Source organism: Leguminivora glycinivorella, chromosome 18, assembly GCF_023078275.1.
Source record: "Leguminivora glycinivorella isolate SPB_JAAS2020 chromosome 18, LegGlyc_1.1, whole genome shotgun sequence".
Lineage (NCBI taxonomy): Eukaryota > Metazoa > Arthropoda > Insecta > Lepidoptera > Tortricidae > Leguminivora > Leguminivora glycinivorella.
Genome location: NC_062988.1, coordinates 7,237,757 through 7,259,818, shown reverse-complemented (window position 1 = coordinate 7,259,818; position 22,062 = coordinate 7,237,757). Strand labels below are relative to the sequence as shown.

The 22,062-nt window shown below is 38.7% G+C and overlaps 1 protein-coding gene across 1 annotated transcript in view; it reads left to right on the top strand.

Annotated features, from left to right (window-relative positions):
* LOC125235749 (head-specific guanylate cyclase) overlaps positions 1–22,062 on the top strand; it is a 164,892-nt gene that overhangs the window by 53,138 nt on the left and 89,692 nt on the right. Inside the window, exons 2-6 of the mRNA XM_048142332.1 lie at positions 489–562; positions 13,344–13,426; positions 17,344–17,504; positions 19,520–19,731; positions 20,117–20,301. Coding sequence (XP_047998289.1) covers positions 489–562; positions 13,344–13,426; positions 17,344–17,504; positions 19,520–19,731; positions 20,117–20,301 — 715 coding nt within the window. The remainder of the gene's footprint in view (positions 1–488; positions 563–13,343; positions 13,427–17,343; positions 17,505–19,519; positions 19,732–20,116; positions 20,302–22,062) is intronic.

Here is a 22,062-nt window from a genome sequence, read left to right as displayed (position 1 = left end):
TCGGTTACCGCGATAGTTACTCATGAAATAAAACTATGGAAATGGATTAAATCCCGTATAACGAACGAAACCCGACGTTTCGAACATTTTACGGCATTCGTGGTCAACGGGTGACTGAGGAAAAATTACAATGTCCAAAAGCTACCCAGATACAAAAAATATTAATGAACCATGGCCACAAATAATATAGATTTTTAAGGCAGGTTCACACACTATTAATAAAGTCGGGATGAATTATAAATTCATTATACGCGATTTAATCCGTTTCCATTGTTTTCTTTCTTGAAAAATTAATTGACTAAGCGGCGTAGCACCTAAGGTGTCTATGATGGAAATACCTCTCACACCTTTCTAAACATAGCCCCGTAACGAGGCATCTAAAGGGTCTCGCTTAATTTGTTTACACTATTCCAAAACCAGGTCAACGCCTGCTGACGAATCAGCGCCGTGCATTTATGAGGCTAAAGTCGCAATTTCCTTGTCCACAGAACGAGTCCCTCCACGCAGCTGTGACGTCGTTAACGAAGAATCAAGCGGAGCACTATGACAGATATAACTGCCTGTAAGTATGTAAAAGTACTTTGTACATCTACACACACTTACACTACACCCTTATCACAGTATAATAAAGAGTATTATACAGTATGGCCACTCCCGCTCCCCGCTGAAAGTGCCGCCCACCCCCTCTCGGTTACCTCACAGTTACCGCCTGTCAAAAACGCGAACAGTCGACCTGTCATATGTCACTCATACAAGCATAGTACGCGTTCACCTACACGAGCTTAGACTGTGTGCTAGGAACGCGCCTCTTTCATATATTTAATCGCCAGTGTCCGAGGTGTGCCCTTATTAAACGGAGTCTGTGTGTCTGAGTGTTCTCTCTGTGTGTGTGTGTGTGTGTGTATGTGTTCTTTTTTTTTAATACTACGTCGGTGGCAAACAAGCGTACGGCCCGCCTGATGGAAAGCGGTCACCGTAACCTATGGACGCCTGCAACTCAAAGAGTGTCACATTCGCGTTGCCACCCCATTAGAAACTTGTACATTCCCTTTTGTTAACCCCCGCCCCCGACGCAAAAACGACGGGTTGTTCAGTTATAAGTTTGACGAGTCTGTCTGTCTGTCTGTCCGTTTTTCTGTCTGTCTGTGTATGTGTCTGTCTGTGGCATCGTAGCTCCCGAACGGATGAACCGATTTAGATTTAGTTTTTTTTCTGAAAGCAGAGTTAGTCGGGAGTGTTCGTAGCCATGTTTCATGAAGTTTCTACTACGTCACAGTCGGGGGTTTTTTCAAAATTTTAATTTTGTGGTTAGGTTATTCTACAGCGAAGGAAATTCGTTGACGCGTGATCAGGCTTGCCTGCGTATGTCGGACTCCAATCCTTAATACCGACTAAAACCTCCGCTAACCTCCAACCTCTAATGTGTGTGTGTGTCTGAGTGATTCTTGAGGAAGGTTTACGTATATAATTTGTTGAAATTTTGTGTGATTTTTTTGAAATATGACGGTATTTGCTAATCGAGTCGGACAATGTAATTGTATGTGTACACGTACACCTAAAGATCCTGACAGGAGGCTTTTCCCGACATGAACCGCCACACACAAATCACAGATTTAAATGAAAAATTGTGGCACATTATCGAATTTACAATTCTAAATGTGGTCCCAATTTGACACTGCAGTGAATCAAGTTCACTTGATTCGACAAATCAGCAAAATTTAACCAATTAAGCGGACAGTTGGGCAGGCTATTCATGAAAGTATGTAGTTATACTAGCTCGCTACAGTATTATTTGACTTTCATGTTCAATATTATATTTATTCCGTAGTACACAATTGGTCCGGTGGCCAAAGTACCGTGAGACAATTTAAATTATCCTAAGCAACAAGGACGTATGTATTATTTCAGTCGTCGTACCTTATTTAAAGTGCATTATCATAAGTGTTTATATACAGGGTGGCCCATTCAAATCGGTCAGTATGGGAAAGTCTGAAACTATAAGACATACGAAGATTTGTTCTTAGGAACCATGTCACCGATTTTGATAAAAAGAAAAACTGCATTCTCTAAGAAACATAATGTCTAAAATGAATAAAACATTTTATTCATTTTAGACATTATGTTTCTTAGAGATATTTACTGCTTAAGACCTACACAAAAGATATCTGAATAGAAATAGTGTAAGTTTATTTTTTCAAAACAACCGGGTTCGATTCCCCAGCTGGGTACACTTTTTTTTTAATTGTATGAATGCCAATTGTATGAATTTAATTGAATGAGGCCACCCTGTATATTACCAGGTCTTCGGTTAGAAGTTAGGTACGTTTTGACGTACCTACGGTTCACTATTTCTGCAATAATCTTGTGTCCGCTGGTACCTATTGGTACAAAATAATACTCTCGTCCGGGGATCTTGTACTACACTGTAAGGGCCTGGCCACATGGGCGCGTTGCGGCGACGCACCGCAAAAATTCTGCGTTGCGTTGCCGCGCCGCCAGTTTTTGCGGCAGGAAATCTGCGGCGCGGCACCGCGACGCAAGAACTCGCGGTGCGTCGACGCACCGCAAAAACTCGCGGCGCGGCACCGCAACGCAGAATTTTTGCGGCGCGGCGCCGCGCCGCCAAAACTGGCGGTGCGTCGCCGCGCCTCGATAACTATACACAGTGCAGAACTTCACGATCAGTCTTTATCCAGACATGGATCCCATTACGCGCATTCTGCTCTTGCTCGTATTACGGAGGCGCTTAAAAAAAAGGAGACGAAAAGAAGATGCTGGGTCAACCCATATACAGGGTGGCCCATTCAAATCGGTCAGTATGGGAAAGTCTGAAACTGTAAGACATACGAAGATTTGTTCTTAGGAACCATGTCACCGATTTTGATAAAAAGAAAAACTGCATTCATACAATTAAAAAAAAAAGTGTACCCAGCTGGGGAATCGAACCCGGTTGTTTTGAAAAAATAAACTTACACTATTCAGATATCGTTTGTGTAGGTCTTAAGCAGTAAATATCTCTAAGAAACATAATGTCTAAAATGAATAAAATGCATTTTTTTCACATACTTTAATTTATCATAGTAGGTGTTCAAAGTGACCACCGTTACAATATTCAACAAGTTCACTTCATCTTTACAACAGTGTACAAAAATAGCTATAACACCGTTGAAGACCTAAAAGTAGCCATAGAGTCAACTTTAACGCAGATTCACCACATGAAGATACAAAATGCAATAGTAAGATCGTTACCTAGACGTGTTGAATATTGTATTGAAAAAGACGGTGGTCACTTTGAACACCTACTATGATAAATTAAAGTATGTGAGAAAAATGCATTTTATTCATTTTAGACATTATGTTTCTTAGAGATATTTACTGCTTAAAACCTACACAAACGATATCTGAATAGAAATAGTGTAAGTTTATTTTTTCAAAACAACCGGGTTCGATTCCCCAGCTGGGTACACTTTTTTTTTTAATTGTATGAATGCAGTTTTTCTTTTTATCAAAATCGGTGACATGGTTCCTAAGAACAAATCTTCGTATGTCTTATAGTTTCAGACTTTCCCATACTGACCGATTTGAATGGGCCACCCTGTATATATAAAATGAATAATGACGGAACTCATTTTGAAAGGAAATATGCGGCATTAAAGACAAGTGAAGTGAAGTTCAAAGAATATTTCAGAATGACAATAGCGAGTTTCGAAGAACTGGTCTTTAAAATCTCACCTCGAATAAAAAAACAATATATATTTAGAAAACCTGTCGGACCTCTGGAGATGCTGAGATTAACTAAATATGCCGAATACCGAATATTTACCGAATATTCGGCCCATCTCTAATGTGGACAAAGGACGAAAGGACAGCCTTATAGACAGCAGGCAGGCAATTATGGTCGCGCTATAAATGATAAAAATATCAGGCCGTCCGCGTCCCTATCGCACTATTTGTAAGTGCGATAGGGACTAGGGACGGCCCGATGTTTTATCATTTATCGCGCGACCATGATTGCCCTGCAACTTCTTATTGCTATCGGTGTCGAGTACTTATCCAAGTTAGGTATCTATTTTAAATATGACGGTGTAATTGTGTGCAGTACAGTACCTACAAAAAAAATGGTACAGAAATTAAAAATAATTACAGTACGCTGAACCAAAATAATATATTACTTACAATACTATATATCATATCATTTTCCTCAGAGCATTTTTCCTGTCTTTGTGTATACTACCTACGGTTGGCAACCCTACGGCCGTTTTCACATTATCCGATCCGATATCGGATATAGGAAGGATGTAAAATGTAAGATTTATGCGCTTCCAGGTTTTTATTTATGTATTTAATAGATCATTATTACTAAAAAACGATATAAAACGCAAAAATTGCGGATTTAATGTAGATGGCACTCTCCTAGAAAACACTTTTTGTCCGAGGCACCACCGAACTGCCAATATCGGCAGGACGCTTCCGACATTTTTGGCATGCCGGACCCCCCGCCAGCTGTCGGCCGATAATATTTGTGTGTGTGCGTATATAATGTAGGTATACGTTTGTAGTGTAGTGTGCGTGACAAAAATGGCGTCTATTAAACAGCTGCTGTTAATGATGAATTTCTGTTGAAAACAAAAAGATTGTAATTCATCGGTCCGAATGGCGGATACTAATTTTTTCATGTTTTAGTAGATATAGTTAAATGTAAAAATATAAGTATTTATTTTACTTGCCGCTCTTGAGTATTTTTATGCTCGTTATTTTAATTTTACAATAAAATATTTTAAATATAGTGCTTATAATTATTAAATATAAAACTTTTTAAAAATATTTTTTGATACAAAATCATACTTCATTGATTTGGAACAATGCGTTTTATCGGACCGACATCCGACACTATCGGAAGCGTTTATCGGATGTAGGATGTCGGTCCGACACCCGATATCGGATCGGATAATGTGAAAACGGCCTACACCGCTCAATGTGGCATTTGCACGATACAGCAACGTGCCGCGGCGGCCGGCCGTGTCGCAGTTGTTAGCTAAGCTACCCTTGTGTGCGTGCGTGATGACACGATTCGCTGGTTGTTCTTTTAGGTATTTAAGTACTTTTAGGTGTTTAAGTACTTTTAGGTATTTAAGACGCTAGAGGAGCGAAAATGGAAAGGAAAGGGAGCCCTTTCAATTTGGGAATTTTAGTTAAATATACTAGTGTTATTAACTAGATTTATCGAAAAAAATTGTCCATTCAGAACAACTCAGTTAAAAGATATTGCGAAAAATTCTTTAAAATCGAGGTTCCGCTCTCGACTGTTTCCTCCTTCAAAACTTAATGAATCGTAAGTGCGTTTTCACATTATCCGATCCGATATCGGATGTAGGACCGATATCCCATACATTACAGGCACCATCTTGTATTTTTTCCATTGAAATCCTTATGAAATCCGATATCGGATCGGATAATGTGAAAACGGCCTAACGGAATTTAATTACTAACAAAAATAATTGATTAGTCTATAATTTGGATGTTTAGATTATTGCAATACATTAAGACGCTACGGGAGCGAAAATGCTAAAATGGAAAGGAGTCCCCCTTTCAATTTGGGAATTTTAGTTAAATATACTTGTTTTATTAACTAGATTTATCGAAAAAAATTGTCCATTCAGAACAACTCAGTTAAAAGATATTGCGAAAAATTCTTTAAAATCGAGGTTCCGCTCTCGACTGTTTCCTCCTTCAAAACTTAATGAATCGTAAGTGCGTTTTCACATTATCCGATCCGATATCGGATGTAGGACCGATATCCCATACATTACAGGCACCATCTTGTATTTTTTCCATTGAAATCCTTATGAAATCCGATATCGGATCGGATAATGTGAAAACGGCCTAACGGAATTTAATTACTAACAAAAATAATTGATTAGTCTATAATTTGGATGTTTAGATTATTGCAATACATTAAGACGCTACGGGAGCGAAAATGCTAAAATGGAAAGGAGTCCCCCTTTCAATTTGGGAATTTTAGTTAAATATACTTGTTTTATTAACTAGATTTATCGAAAAAAAAAATTCCATTAAGAACAACTCAGTTAAAAGATATTGCGAAAAAATCTTTGAAATCGAGGTTCCGCTCTCTTTTCCTCCTTCAAAACTTATTTAAACGGAACGAAATTTGAGAATCTGAATAATTTAAAATGAAATAATCTGTGTCGGACCGTTTAGATTTTTTGGACAATTGTTACCGATCTTGAGTATCCCTTTTTCGATCCATATTGAAAAATGCCGTTTTTAGAAATTTTTGATTGGATCTAGCATCTTTTAAAATAAGAATAGCAAAAAATATCAAAACGGTCCGACTCAGAAAAAATAATAATAATCTGTGTCGAAAAAATCATTGCTCTATCTTCAAAAACCAAGGAGGAAATAGTCGAGAGCGTTTGTATGGAGAACTGACCTGTATCGTATCGTCTTAAGAAATCTGATTTCAAAGGTTTAGGTAGGAAATCTAATCATCAATATTATTGCAATGTAAAATTATTTTTTTCTTTTTTCTCCGTGTTTTCTAACGCGCTTATTTTTAGGAATAGAATAATAGAATAGAAATTTATTCTATTCTATTCTATTCTATTATTTTTAGGAAGCGGTTTTTTTTCATGGTTTGTTTAAGGTACACACCGACATGTTGTAAACATTTTTTAGTTTTTCGTAAGTTAGTCGTTAACGGTGGTCTACAGCTAAAACTGATCTACGACAGAAATGATCTGTACATATTAAAGTAAGTAGGGAACAAAACCGCCATGCTGAAGTGTATTTGTGCTTGCCACGTCTGGTCTGTCGCATGCATGGTGAGACGACTTGGACGCCTTTATGAGTGACTGCATGGCCGGAAAAATAACACCAGAGGGAGTTGAGGAAATCAAGGGGAGAGGCCTTTGCCCAGCAGTAGGGCACTATAACGGGCTAATTAAAAAAATCTGTACCAGTTTAATTTTAATCTATTTTAAAGAAAATTTCCTACTAAAATGTAGATTCTAGCGAAAAAACGTACCTAGGTTTTTCCAGTTGAACATTATTTTTAGCTGCAAGCCACTATTTACGATTTAATCGATTTAAATAAAACTTGCCTACTAAATTATCCATTTGCATATTGATCGTAGTGAAAACACGTACGAAAACGACGTACGTTTTTCTGTTTTACTTTTTAAAGGCACAGGTCACACGTTTTTCATCAAATTTATATCGTACCGTTTTGGTTTTTTGGCTAATTGTTACCAATCTTGAGTATCACTTTTTTTGCGCCATTATGAAAAAGGCAGTTTTTGGAAATTTTTGATTGACTCGAGCGTCTTTAAAAATAAAAACCGGCCAAGAGCGTGTCGGGCCACGCTCAGTGTAGGGTTCCGTAGTTTTCCGTATTTTTCTCAAAAACTACTGAACCTATCAAGTTCAAAACAATTTTCCTAGAAAGTGTTTATAAAGTTCTACTTTTGTGATTTTTTTCATATTTTTTAAACATATGGTTCAAAAGTTAGAGGGGGGGGACGCACTTTTTTTTCCTTTAGGAGCGATTATTTCCGAAAATATTAATATTATCAAAAAACAATCTTAGTAAACCCTTATTCATTTTTAAATACCTATCCAACAATATATCACACGTTGGGGTTGGAATGAAAAAAAAATCAGCCCCCACTTTACATGTAGGGGGAGTACCCTAATAAAACATTTTTTTCCATTTTTTATTTTTGCACTTTGTTGGCGTGATTGATATACATACTTGTACCAAATTTCAGCTTTCTAGTGCTTACAGTTACTGAGATTATCCGCGGACGGACGGACGGACGGACGGACGGACGGACGGACGGACGGACGGACGGACGGACGGACGGACAGACAGACATGGCGAAACTATAAGGGTTCCTAGTTGACTACGGAACCCTAAAAATATCAAAACGTTCCAACACAGATAAGATTAATAATTATTAACAATCTGACTGGGAACAAATCAAATTATTTTATTGAATATTTTTTTGATTTGTTTTTTAATAACCTGACAATAAAATTAAAATTTTGAAAAAACTCCCGACCGCGACATAGTGGACCGATTTTCATGAAACATGGCTAAGAACACTCCCGGCTAACTCAGCTTTCAGACAAAAAAACTAAATTTAAATGGGTTCATCCGTTCGGGAACTACGATGCCACAGACACACACACACACAGAGACAGACAAACAGACAAATAGACAGACAGACACGTCAAACTTATAACACCCCTTCGTTTTTGCGTCGGGGGTTAAAAATAGTCTTTTTTTTTATACTACGTCGGTGGCAAACAAGTATACGGTCTGCCTGATGTAAAGCGGTCACCGTAACCTATGGACGCCTGCAACTCAAACAGTGTCACATGCGCGTTGCCACCCCATTAGAAACTTGTACACTCCCTTTTGCTGTGTTAAGTACACAGCAAAAAGGAGTGTACAAGTTCCAAGGAGGGTTCGGGTTGCCGACGACTCAAAGGACAATAGACGGAACAAGTTAGTTCCGTAAGTCCTCCCGTCATCAGCACACCGCACCCTCGTTGAGCTCTGGCAGCCTTACTCACCGGCAGGAACACAACACTATGAGTAGGGTCTAGTGCTATTTGGCTGCGGTCTCTGTAAGGCGGAGGTACTTCCCCAGTTGGGCTCTGCTCTAGATTCGAGCGAGACGATATCCGCTGTGCTGTGCCCTACCACACAAAGCGGAATATCATTCGCTATGCCCTACCTCCTACTAAAAGTCTTTCGCTATATCGTAATGCTGCAAATGGATTCATATAGGAGGTGCAAGCACTAATTGTTGCCTTGGGCCTTGTCGTTTTTTCTTTCGTGTATGATGTCTATTTCAATTTATAGAATAATCTGTGTTGAAAAAATCAGTCTACCTTCAAAAACCAGGGAGGAAATAGTCGAGAGCGTTGGTATGGAAATTGAACCGTCCTGTATCGTCTTAAAAATATAATCGATTGTCGATTTAGCCCCGCTCCCCAGCTGCCAGCTTGCGGACCTGAGGTTTACTATGATAAGAGAAGCATCTTAGCAGGTTGCCTCAAGGGCCTACTCCAAAATCCTGCCAGATTTCCGTCCATAGTCCATAATAGTGCAAAGATTCAAAGATTTATTTGTTCTCTATCTAAATTTGTGCGTAATTTTATTTTCACGAATTTATCGGTTTCGGTTCGGACGTAGTTCGAAAGCGCTCTATTTTTAACGTAGGTACCTATCGTCATATTCAGATAGAACGAATATTTTCTTTACCTATGTATTTACAAATTGTCAAATCTTTTGGGAATTACATAAAAGTCATAAAATTATTTATTTAATTAAATTTTGAAAAAACCCCCGACCCCGACATAGTGGACCGATTTTCATGAAACATAGCTAAGAACACTCCCGACTAACTCAGCTTTCAGACAAAAAAAATCAATCTAAATCGGTTCATCCGTTTGGGAGCTACGATGCCACAGACAGACACACACACAGACAGACAGACAGACAGACAGACAGACAGACAGACAGACAAACAGACAGACAGACAGACAGACAGACAGGCAGACAGACAGACAGACAGACAGACACGTCAAACTTATAACACCCCTTCGTTTTTTGCGTCGGGGGTTAAAAATGTTATTATTTAAATCTACCCATCGATGTACCCATTGCGGAAATATAAATTAGAGAGGCACTCCATTGTCAATAAACCCTTAATTGCATGATTTTACTTTTTTTAACAATTTACAGATATATGACACCATGGTGGTATATATGCTGAGCACTGGAAAAATAATGATAAAAATCTATCACCATTTTTTTAATATGAAACAACGTAACTAAAAAAGATGATTATTAATAGCATATTGAAAAATTCGAATATTGCTTAGTATTTTATCGTGAAAAACTGTACTAAATCTACTATTGATTCAATTTTCGTGATGCTTGGAAAAAAACCATCACCAAGTAAAGAAGGGTTAAATATAAACGACACGAAGTTTAATTCGAACACAACAGTTCACAATTGCGAGCAGCGGTAACGCACCGCCAGTTTTGGCGGCGCGGCGACGCGCCGCAAAAATTCTGCGTTGCGGTGCCGCGCCGCGAGTTTTTGCGGTGCGTCGACGCACCGCGAGTTCTTGCGTCGCGGTGCCGCGCCGCAGATTTCCTGCCGCAAAAACTGGCGGCGCGGCAACGCAACGCAGAATTTTTGCGGTACGTCGCCGCAACGCGCCCATGTGGCCAGGCCCTAAGAGTAAAGTAAAAAGTATTTATTGTACACACAAAAAACAAACTTAAACAGAAATTGAGTTATCTGGTCTTACAACTGACAGTTATGTAGGTTTTAGGCATTATCATTAGGATTTTCTGGTTTCTACACTAGGCAAAGCCTGTCTCGTAGGTAACCGTTTCAGACATGATATTCCATTGACATGATTTGTGCGAAGGCTGACTGAATCTTATAGCTAAGGTCCGACCGAGATTCTCGGCCGCGAATAGATTGTATGAAGTCTCGGCCGAAAATCTCGGCCGGTCGAGACTTCATACAATTTATTCGCGGCCGAAAATCTCGGTCGGACCTTATTTACTTATAGCGTTCGACTTTAAGGCCTCAATCGTACTAAACCGCCGCGTCCCGTCACCCGCATGCAGTGCAACTTTAGTAGGCATGTTTGAAAATGAGAACACACCATAAAGACTGCGAGCGACGGGTCTTCACACACCGCCCGCGGCAGATTAGAGTTAGAACGACCGAGGTCTTAGATGTCTAACCGTTTGTGGAGGTCTAGCGTTTGTGTTAGTGAACTTAATCTGAACGAAAGCTTAAGTGGAAAGTATTTGTTAGAGGATCTTCAGAAGACCTAATTTGGACTCTGAAATACACAAATTGCAGAAATTATTTGTAGTGTTAGAATCAAGAGAGCTAGAGAGAATTTTCGCTCGCTCGCTAAACATTTGGAGTGGACCAACTATTTCGACGTTTCAGTTCAATACGAACTAACGAACATTCACTGATACGTCATTTAGGTTGGTATTATATGTATGAACAACATGGATACGTCAATTTAATGGTAGTCGCAGAGAATATTGCTCTAACAATCGTTGAATTGATTGGTGAAAATTGCAAGCGACACTTTTTCAAAATAAATACCTACGAGTAGGACATTTTTACACGAAATAGTCAAATCATGCGTTGAATGGATTATATATAATTTTATTATTTTACTATTTTATTTTATTTATTATTTTACTATTATATGATATAATTTTATTATTTAAAAAATGTATTACTATAAAGAACCAATGAATGAAGAAAAGAGAGAGGCCTATGCTCAGCAGTGGGCGATAAAGGGCTGATAATTATGATGATGATGATGATGACTGAAAAAAAAATACTGTTACACAAATAAAGTCCTTACCAAGAGCAAGATCACTACCATCCACTACGTCCAATGACTGCCGAACGGCCGCATCTCAAAAAAACATTTCTTCTATAAATTGCGTGTCAAAGTTTTGCCACATGTTTGCATTACCGCCACAAATCAAAAATACTTAATTATGATTTTATAACGGGATTTTTTCATTTGTGACGGTAAGGTAGGAAACGGTTTTTGTGAAGATGTGGCCATTATGCATCTGCCAAAAAGGTTTTCAAGGAGACTTATTTTTCCGAACTAAGGTCGTAATTAGAAAGATTCTAAACCCGAATTTGAAATAGACAAAAAAAATTAATGTGCTGAGCGTTTTGCAGGCAAACCAGCCTCAAATTTGCTAATGCTCATAAAAATAGTAACTATCTTAGAGGACATTCGACATTATAAATCAAGTTAGCAGCTAAATTCCAAATAATGTTTGTGAATGGAAAGGGCTTATGGACACTAGGGACAGCAATACAATTATTATGAAACAGTCGTTGGCCGCCTGTTCGCCGGCGATAAACTTCAGAAGCATAAGGCCTCTAGCCAAATTTATAACCAGTGACGAACAAAACCCGACTGGTTCAGCGTACCGTCACAATCGCTTACGCCGTGGCTTGCGTGAGCGACGGTCGCGCGATGGTCGCGCTACGGCGATGCGACGCATACGAAATCAAACCTTATCGATATGGAAGTATGAGACGCGACGGCGACGGTCGCGCGACCGTCGCCCACGAATGACACGGCGTTACTCTTCGTAAACGTATCGTTTGCTAGCTCTCCCTATCGCTCTTCTGTAGTGGCGCGACAGAGCCAGACTGCGTTTCCATCGCCACTACTGATGTGCCGACGGAAAGTTTCCAAAATTCTGAAATTTTCACACGGACTTCGGAAACTTCCCATAATTTGTATGGACAATTGCATGAATGGAAATTTTCTATGTCATAAATTTAAATTCCCTTTATTTTTCGTGAATTTTTCAAGAAATTTAAGACTTGCACATCACTAATCGCCACGTAGCGTCAACGGTTGTCACATCGGTTTTATAGGCTTGCTGGCGCCCTAACGGCTCAGCCACGACATTGGTCTAAGCGCGACAGCGGTGAGCGGCGGCCATACATTGGAGCGAGACACAGCGATGGGACTTTTCATTCGCACGTATGGCTGCCGCTCACCGCTGTCGCGCTTAGTCCAATGTCGTGGCTGGGCCGTGTAAGGCCTGAGTGGACGCTTTTGCAGCGGCGAGTCAGAACACATATGAGCTTCAATTGTCTGATTCTGACACATGCCGCACGCCCCGTCCCGTTGCACGCCCAATATGAACGTGCAGGCCTTACTTAGTACGTCAGAGCAAGCGGTAGAGAGAGAGAGAGAGAGAGAGAGATAAGTGCTATACGGAGCCTCAACGATTTCACTCTTGGCTATAGGCCCAGTATGGACTTTAATGCGGTTTTCACGAGCGTGGAGCTTTACTCTAGAGGATAGTTTGTAGGTATAATTTATGCAAGTGTTTTGGGGTTATATTGTGCGCTTTGAATGTGTCTGAAACGTTCTCAATATTGTTAATGTGATGGCGATGGAGCATATTATACATTTATTTTTATACAGTTAGCTTCAATAATAGCGGATAAAACAACACACCAAAATTTAGATAAATCTACACTTCGGAGTCAGAAATCTCGTAACTTAGTAAATATAATTTCTATGTATCTCCTCTTTTGTTAAGTGGTTACAGAATAGTCAATAACGGAAAAAAAATCTGAAGCGTAGTTTGATCCGCTTACTTTAAATACTGAGTGTTATGTACAAATGTATGTATATTTTCAATAATTAGCTATAAGTTATAACCATATAAATAAATAACCATTAAAACCATCCTAATCTTCTATTTTTGTTCGCAGAAGAAGATTACCAGATGACGTCAGAACATGCAGAAATTATGCGTATTTACAAGAAATATATGATGCCGTACGAGCGACTGATAGTAAGTATAATTTTAATGGGATTATAGAGCCTATTCGGAAATAGAAATCCTGGAATGTTGGTGAGCAGTTATACAAAATGTAGTTTTTAATTTATAGATACTTGGGTAAAAAGCAACAGTATGAGGATTCCCTAGAAGCATTAGTATGGCCTAGAGCTTGTCTTACCCGTTCTAACCCTAGGTACTTACTTATCTACTACCTACATAGAGTGATAAACTAATATCACTATAAATATTTAATTAATCATGATTAGATACCTACTTTTTTCATAAAGTATGACGATTTAATAAACCAAATATTTAAGAGCCTGCACAGTAGCGCATCCAAAGGAGTTCAAAATGTACTTATATGATGGCTTAGGCCGTACTAAAGCCAATACGTATATAAAAAAACATTTATTTCAGACCTTGAAATAACACAAACAAAATAAATTAAAATTAAATTAAATTAGAAGTAAAATTAAAACAAAATAAACAATATAAGATGATACAAGTATATATAATAAGATATAGGATTCAAACAAGAGGTCCTAAATTGAGCTCAATATTGGGTAGCCCTTCAACTTGGAATCTAATCTAAATCAGTACAATTAAACTTTACCAATTCGCGTAGGAGTTACATCTAGAGTTTGGGGATAAAGTGATTAAATAAAGATGTTATGTTACCTTATAAGCTTTTTGGCATTTGGAGTACACAGGGTGTAATTTTTATTACAGACAATATTAAGGTGATTTGTATATGAGGTTTAATCACTAAATAAACCAACCAACAAAATTGAAATTATGGACAAATTTTCATCAAATATGGCTAAGACCAACTCCCAATTCAACTCACAATAAAAAAAAACGAAATCTAAAGCGGTTTGCGTTTGAAAGCTATGATGCCATAGACAGACAGACACTTCAAACTTATAACACCCCGTCGTTTTTGCGTCGGGGATTAAAAAGTGTACCTCAATTTCATCATCAACACGAAAGAGCGATAGATATAAGATAGCTACAACAACGATATTATCGTAAGGGCTTGTATGTACATGGCGCCATTCGGAGCTATCCAATTATTATTTTGTTCGTCGAAGTTGTCATGTGGAAATCACGAATCGAAATCAATTAAAGCTTTAGTTAAATCCCATTGAAAATCTGCGTAACCGATCGCGGCTCGCCACATTTCAATTATACCGAGTGGTTTAACAGCACTTCATCAGATCACAGGACTTTGATAGAAATATAGACAATTAAACATAACACTATACTTAAGCACTTACACAAAGAAATCTTTAAACCTTTTCTTCTAAATAGGTACATTAGGCCCAGGTATCGATGGATGGATGAGGTCCAGAAAGACCTGTGTGACCTTAAAGTGACCGAGTAGCATCAAATCGCACAGGATAGGAGCGAATGGCGAAGTTTAGTGTCGGAGGCCAAGATTCACTTCAGGCCCCGTAGCCTAATGGCATTTCTGCGACGCAAAACGCCACAGAAACGCCGCAGAAATGTAGTCTGGCTCTATTGCGCCAATATTCAAGAGCGATAGAGATAGATAGCTACGAAAGAGATATTATCGTGAGCGTGTTGTGTATTCGGCTACGCACACTGGTCGCTGAGCCAGCACAGTAAGTAAATAAGGTTTACTTTGGTACACACTTACACAGTATAATGAAGGTGTCTTTTAGAGACAGTAGTCCAATTTCGATCACAATTTAGCCAAGGATAGTAACAACGCATATGTTCCCCGTCGAAGAGTATTGTGTCATGCCATATCGAAAGAAGTCTGGCATACCGTCGTGCTGTCTCAAGCTGCGTTATCCCTTGGTGTTCTGCCCCATATCACAACTTGCCTTGTCACGCGCGCGTCCATACTTGAAGTCGCGCTTGATGTATGGACTCGCGCGGGACAAGGCAAGTTGTGCTAAAGGGTCTGAACATTTCTGACGAGCATTCGTTCGTTCGTGCGCAGATAAAACACTTAACTTCCATACCTTTATCGGTGCGCGGCGCAGCAACGAACGAATGCTCGCTCAAAACTGTTCATAACACTGAGTGGAAACGCAACTTCATCATCTTGGATGTCGTGATTTCTCCTAAACTATTCCTGGTAGTTTATTACATTGTTATATTGAAGGGCTTAGCCATGAGTTGGTTCATTCACTTTCCACTTAATATCGGAATAGTGATGACAATAGCGCGCCCGAATAGCGACAGCGATCCACGATAGAGCAAGATTTTATCATCATAATGATATCACCGTCGTCTCGTATCTGGTGTCCATATATCTTCTATAGTAGTTATCGAGTTTAAAAGATAGTTTGAGTAACAGCTATTTGTGGTGAAAAATTTCGGTTTCAGTCAGTGGCAAACTTTGTTTAACTTACGTGCCTTGAAATCCTCGCAACGCTCAAGATTCTACATTCTGAACCACTCGCTACTCTCCGGGTCGATATTGACACGTGCGGTTAAACATCAACTTGGCCCCTTGTAAAACAAATAACTATTCAATTATTAACAGAGCCATTGCAAATTACAGTAAGAGTTGACGTTTTTGACAAGATATGAACATAATATTTTGCTGTAGAACAGGGGATCGATTTTTGAATTTTGAACACATGAATTCGCCGTTCGAAAGTCTGTGGAAAACGACGTTATGCTATTTTGAAAAAGGACGGCTAGTAATTTGAAAACTAGTGGTAATAACCACTCGTTTTAGATTCTGTTAGTATAATTTAAATCGCTAGTAGTGGAGATATTATTGAACGAATTTCACGAAATCGAATGGCCAAAATTCAAAAATTGGCCCCTTGTACCTATTTTTTTTTTCATATAATTTAATACAAATAATTTTCTTTATTCCCAAACTTGTGTGACCTTTTACTTAACAAATTAACTCGTGTTCTTCCTTATTATATTAACGTCTGTTAAGAACAAAATTACTGTCATTAAGTCAATTCACAGTTGACTTGGTAGAAAGTTTCGTAATGAATAAGGACGGCTTAGAACCTTCGAACCTCCATAGCATATAAGATGTTTTCCGTTCAAGGCGTCGCGAAAGGAAAAGTTGCCCGTAACTTTACTTACCTTTAGGGTATTTTTAGAACAATAAAGGCTAAATTGAAGACAATAATGTTAATTTGATGTCATAAAGTTTCAGTCACAGTGCCGACCAATAATATATGACATTGATGTTTTTTTCTGTAGAACTTTTATATTTATTTCTAAGTGGTTTCAACCCCCCAACTACAGATAGGTAGACTAGTAGCAAAAATACTAAAAATGATCTTATAACTGAGACAGCGCCTAATAATTGATTTAAGAATTTTGCTCCAACTGAGTAATTATTGCCTTAATTTTTTATCAGGCACTATACAAATTCCCAATTGCATTTAGCGAAATTGTGGGCAAAATCTCGTTAATAATTAGTAATTTTCAGAAGTGGGTGATCTCGTTGCATCCTGATTCTATAGGTAATTCACGATAAGTTTGCCTGTGTGGTGACGGGTTAAGAATTTCACCACCCCCTTTCATCCCGTGGGTGTCGTAGAAGGCGACTATGGGATATGGGTTAAATTGTGACGTAGGCGAGAGGCTGGCAACCTGTCACTGCAATGTCACAGTTTCGTTTTCTTTCAACCCCTTATTTGCCAAGAGTGGCACTGAAGCTTTAGTAGTTTCATGTGTTCTGTCTACCCCTTTATGGGATACAGGCGTGATTGTATGTATGTATGTATGTATGTAAGTTTGCAAAGATTTTCACAGCCTCGACAGTGCAGATGTTATTTTAAACGTCAAACTTTGATGAAGTTATGTTATGATGTTCACTTAACCCTTGCAGAGGCGGGGCTATTAAAATCTAATTATGCAGAATTATCGTAGGACGATTCTAGTGCTCAATGATTAATACTAATAATGTTTCCTTGTTACAGGTGTAAGCACCGAAGACTTCATGGCGAAACTAGGGGAATATCTAATACTAACAGCTTTCTCTCACAATTGTCGAATAGAACGCGCGTATAAATGTCTAGGCACCAATCTCATCGAATTTCTGCATACGCTCGACAGTGTACACGACGTGCTGCATGATCAGGTGAGATGGGTCTTACTTTATTTAATACTACTTTGGTGGTAAACAAGCATGTGGCCCGTCTGGTGGAACACAGTCTTTGTAACCTATGGACGCCAGCAACTCCAGTGACATCGACACTTGAAACTGACAATTCTGTGCCTGTTTCGGGGTTGATAAATACATTTCGTCACTACTTTAAAAAAAACTGGTATCTTCGTCTGTCAATGAAAAGAAAATTGTAGTAAGTATGTATGAAGTGCATATAGACTTACTGCGTTTTAACTTTGAGGAGCAGCGTGAGATACGAGATTTTTTCAAAGTAGGTAGTGATGATTTACATTACATACATTGTTACTCAACGTCAATATTTCCTTGTAGAATAGGCAATTAACTGCGAAGTGTCACTGTCGGGAGACAATTGTCACTGTTGTGAAATAGGCTACAGAAGAAAAGGAAACGTTAAAGTTATATACGTACTTACATATTTTTTTATTTTTTTTCTGCAAAAACTGAAAAAGAAATAAACTCGGAAATACGGTGAAAAGTGGCGCCGTAAGGCAAGATTTAGAGGCGAATAGAGCTTCTAGTTCTTAACACCGAAGTTTGAAAGCGCTTAATAAAAACTGAGACTTAAATCTTATTCCGTATTTTTCTCCGTGAAGTTTTATAACAGCTCCGCTAATATAAGATAGCTTGTCTTTACTATCAAAGTGAAACTAAATAAAAATGGTGCTAGTGTCGTCCAACATTTTATAGTACAAGTTATGGTACGACCAAACTTTATGAATATAATGAGAACAAAAGGGAAGCAAAGATATCTAAATTGCATAAGTTTTCTATGCACAAAACATTCAAAAATTTTTAACAATATAAATGTACCAAAATATATTACCCTCTAGGGAAAATATGCTACCCGTTGCCTATAAAGTTTTCCCTGTTTTTAATTATGATAATTTTATTTTTACCTTTGGAGCGAGGGAGGGAAAATTACATAGAGCCACGGGCATAATAAATTTGTACATTCATTAAAAAGTAGGTACATGTTTTTGATCGTTTGAAGCAGTGTTTATGACGGTCTCCTTAATAATGACGTTCAATTTATATTTTAATTTCCGTCTCTTTTTACGATGCAGCTTGGACTAAAGCTTCTTGGCTGAAAGTAACAAGACTTTGTATTAAATTTGAAATGCTACGTATTAAAATTATACAGAAAAGGAATATGTATAAACTTTGAAAGTTAATAGTTTTTTTTTAAATATCCGAACATTATTTTTTCATTGTCCATGTCTTTTACTTGATTTTGATTTAGCATTAGCACTGAAATATTCTTATAGGCTTCATCGAGAAAGATTCAACGCTTATTTTTTTTAGATTGGTCATTTATATTTTACAACTCATTTTATTGTACTCGTAACGTGCAATTATAAATAACTGGAAATATTTTACTTCAGGAAATACGTACATATTTCCAATCTAGCTATATCCAGGAAAATATTTCATCAAGTAGGCCACCTGCTTGTTCACCGTAGCCAAGTCGTAACTAACAAAAAGAAAAACAAAATCCGTGCAATATGGCCGTACACGACGTGCCGTGTTGCTCTCTTTTGTTTTATTGATAGTCAAACAACATAGACATACGTTCGTGTAGCGTGTAGCAAAGGTAATCTTGCGATTTTTCCGTGTTTTTAAACAGCCTTATCGTGATTGCTATTTGCTTCAAGTATCACGGTAGAGAATCGTCATTCGCAATATTTGCACTCTGCCGAAGCACATGCGAAAGTCGCATGTGCGGTATGCGTATTGTGGACTCGTCCGTACACCGTAAAAAAAGGTATACGATACGACATTCGTCTATAACGTGTGGCAATTTTCTACTCATGTGTAATGTGTATCGTTATTACAGATTGGATTTTGTCCCTATGTTGCACGGTTATTTGCACGTTTCTCATTTCAAAAAATGGCAGAATTATTTGAACCATTCTACATCGCTTAGCCGTTGTTCGAAGACTCTTTGGTACATACATTTCATTCCTCAGGACGACGCGCAAAAAGAGGAGTCTCAAGACTACGAGGCAGCTTTCGTCTGCACGACATCGAAAGAGGACAAGATCGAGTTACACCTGACGACGGAAAGCGAACCGGTGGCATACCTTCTCGTGGGAAGCCTAAGGACAATCGCCAGGAGGCTGTATGACACACAGACCGATATAAGACTGACCAGTTATACTAATGATCCTAGAAGATTTAGGTGAGATTACATCAAATTTGTAAATTTTTTGCTTGTTAGTGGGTGAATATAACATTTTAATTTTAAAGAAATTTCAATGTTTTGCTGATTCACTAGTCCACTACCAGTTAGTTACAGTCAAAGCCGTCAAAGGCGTCTAGTCTGGCAGAGATAACATGCTCCAGAGAATTTCAGACCCTTACCACGGCGGCCATGTGGTCTACTGGTAAGGACATTAGCCACGTAAGCTCAAGAACCGGGTTCGAATCCTGACTCGGCAAAATTTCAATAACGGGCAAGTTGTTTTTCGCGGCAATAATAAAAAATAAAAACGTAGATTTTATATAAAGCATGTTGCTTGTTGCCCTCCTATGGTATGTAAATAAAATGAAATTTGTCATTTTAGGTATGAAATAAACGCGGTACCACTGCGGCAGAAGTCGAACGAGGACAACTGCGAAGGGTTGAACGAGGCTGGAGCCGTGGCTAGCTCGAGCAAAGTGACAGACCTTCGGATCGGCGTGGCTAGCTTCTGCAAGGCGTTTCCTTGGCATTTCGTGACTGACAGACGGCTTGAACTGGTGCAACTAGGTTAGTGCTTTTAATATAGTAGTCTAGCTCAGTCATTGAAGCTTAAAACTCGTAATCTCAGGGTCAAGGGTTTGGCCACGTTGGGCGCCAATCAGAATTTTAGCAAAACCTGAGAGAAGTTAACATCCGTTGTAAATGTAACAATTGCTGCTAATCAAATTAAGACAACTACGAAGGTTTGAACGTGGCACTTCGTGACTGACAAAGCCTAGATCTTGTGAAACTTGGGGTTCTGCTTTCATTGTAGTAGTTTTTACCACACAGTGACTTACCTACAAGCCAATTCTAGCTTACACTTTAGGGCATCTAATAGATGTCATCCGGATGTCGTGGCTAATTTCTGTAAGGATTTTCTTGGCACTTCGTGACTGACAGACGCCTTGAACTCGTACAATTTGGTGAGTTCTTCTTTATAGTAAGCTAGCTCACTCATTGAAGCTTAAAACTCGTAATCTCGGGATCAAGGTTTGGCCCCACGTTGAGCGCCAATCAGAATTTTAGCCAGAACCTGAGAGAAGTAAACATCCATTGAAATTTTTATTAAGTCAAATTTCTGTTAAGTCAAATTAAGACAACTACGAATGCTTGAACGTGGCACTTCGTGACTGACAGACGCCTAGATCTTCTGAAACTTGGTGCTCTCATCGTAGTAGTTTTCGTCACAGAGTGACTTAACTACAAGCCAATTCTAGCTTACACTTGTTATCTTTAAAGAATCTAAAAGATGTCATTCGGATGTCGTGCCTAGTTTTTGCAAGGCGTCTCCTTGGCACTTCGTGACTGACAGGCGCATTGAAATTGTGCAACTAGGTGAGTTTGTTCAGTATAGTAAGCTAGCTCAGTACAACTTGGTGAGTTCTTTCTTTATAGTAAGATGCGATATCTTCACTCATTGAAGTTTAAAACTCGTAATTCAGGAGGCAAGGTCAAGGGTTTGGCCCCACGTTGGGCACCAATCTGAATTTTAGCAAAAAACATAACTAGAAGAGAAGAATAAATTGTTGTAAATGTATTAATTGCGTGAAGTATAATAAAGACAACTACGAAAGCTTGAACGTAGGGCAGGTTTCGTGACTGACAGACGCCTAGATCTTGTGTTTGGTGCTCTAATTGTTAGTTTTCACCACACTTGTAGCTGCTAGTTCTAGTTTACAATTGTTATCTTTAGGTGCGTAAAATAAAATAAAATGTCATTTGGATGTAACCGTGGAAAGCTTTTGCAAGGCGTTTCTTTGGCACTTTGTGACTGACAGATGCCTAGAACTTGTACAACTTCGTGAATGTTTTCATTTTAGTAGTCTAGCTCAGTCTTTGAAGCTTGAAACTCGTAATCTCAGGGTCGAGAGTTTGGCCCCACGTTGGGCGCCAATCTAAATTTTAACAAAAACCTGAGAGAAGTATAAAATCCGTTGTAAATGTAACAATTGCGTGAAGTCAAATAAAGACAACTACGAAAGCTTGAACGTGGCACTTCGTGACTGACAGACGCCTAGATCTTGTGTAACTTGGTGCTCTAATTGTAGTAGTTTTCACCACACAGTAAGCCAGTTCTAGTTTACACTTGTTATCTTTAGGGCGTCTAAAAAATGTCATTCGGATGTAACCGAAAGCTTCTGCAAGGCGTTTCTTTGGCACTTTGTGACTGACAGATGCCTAGAACTTGTACAACTTCTTGAATGCTTTCATTTTAGTAGTCTAGCTCAGTCTTTGAAGCTTGAAACTGTAATCTCAGGGTCGAGAGTTTGGCCCCACGTTGGGCGC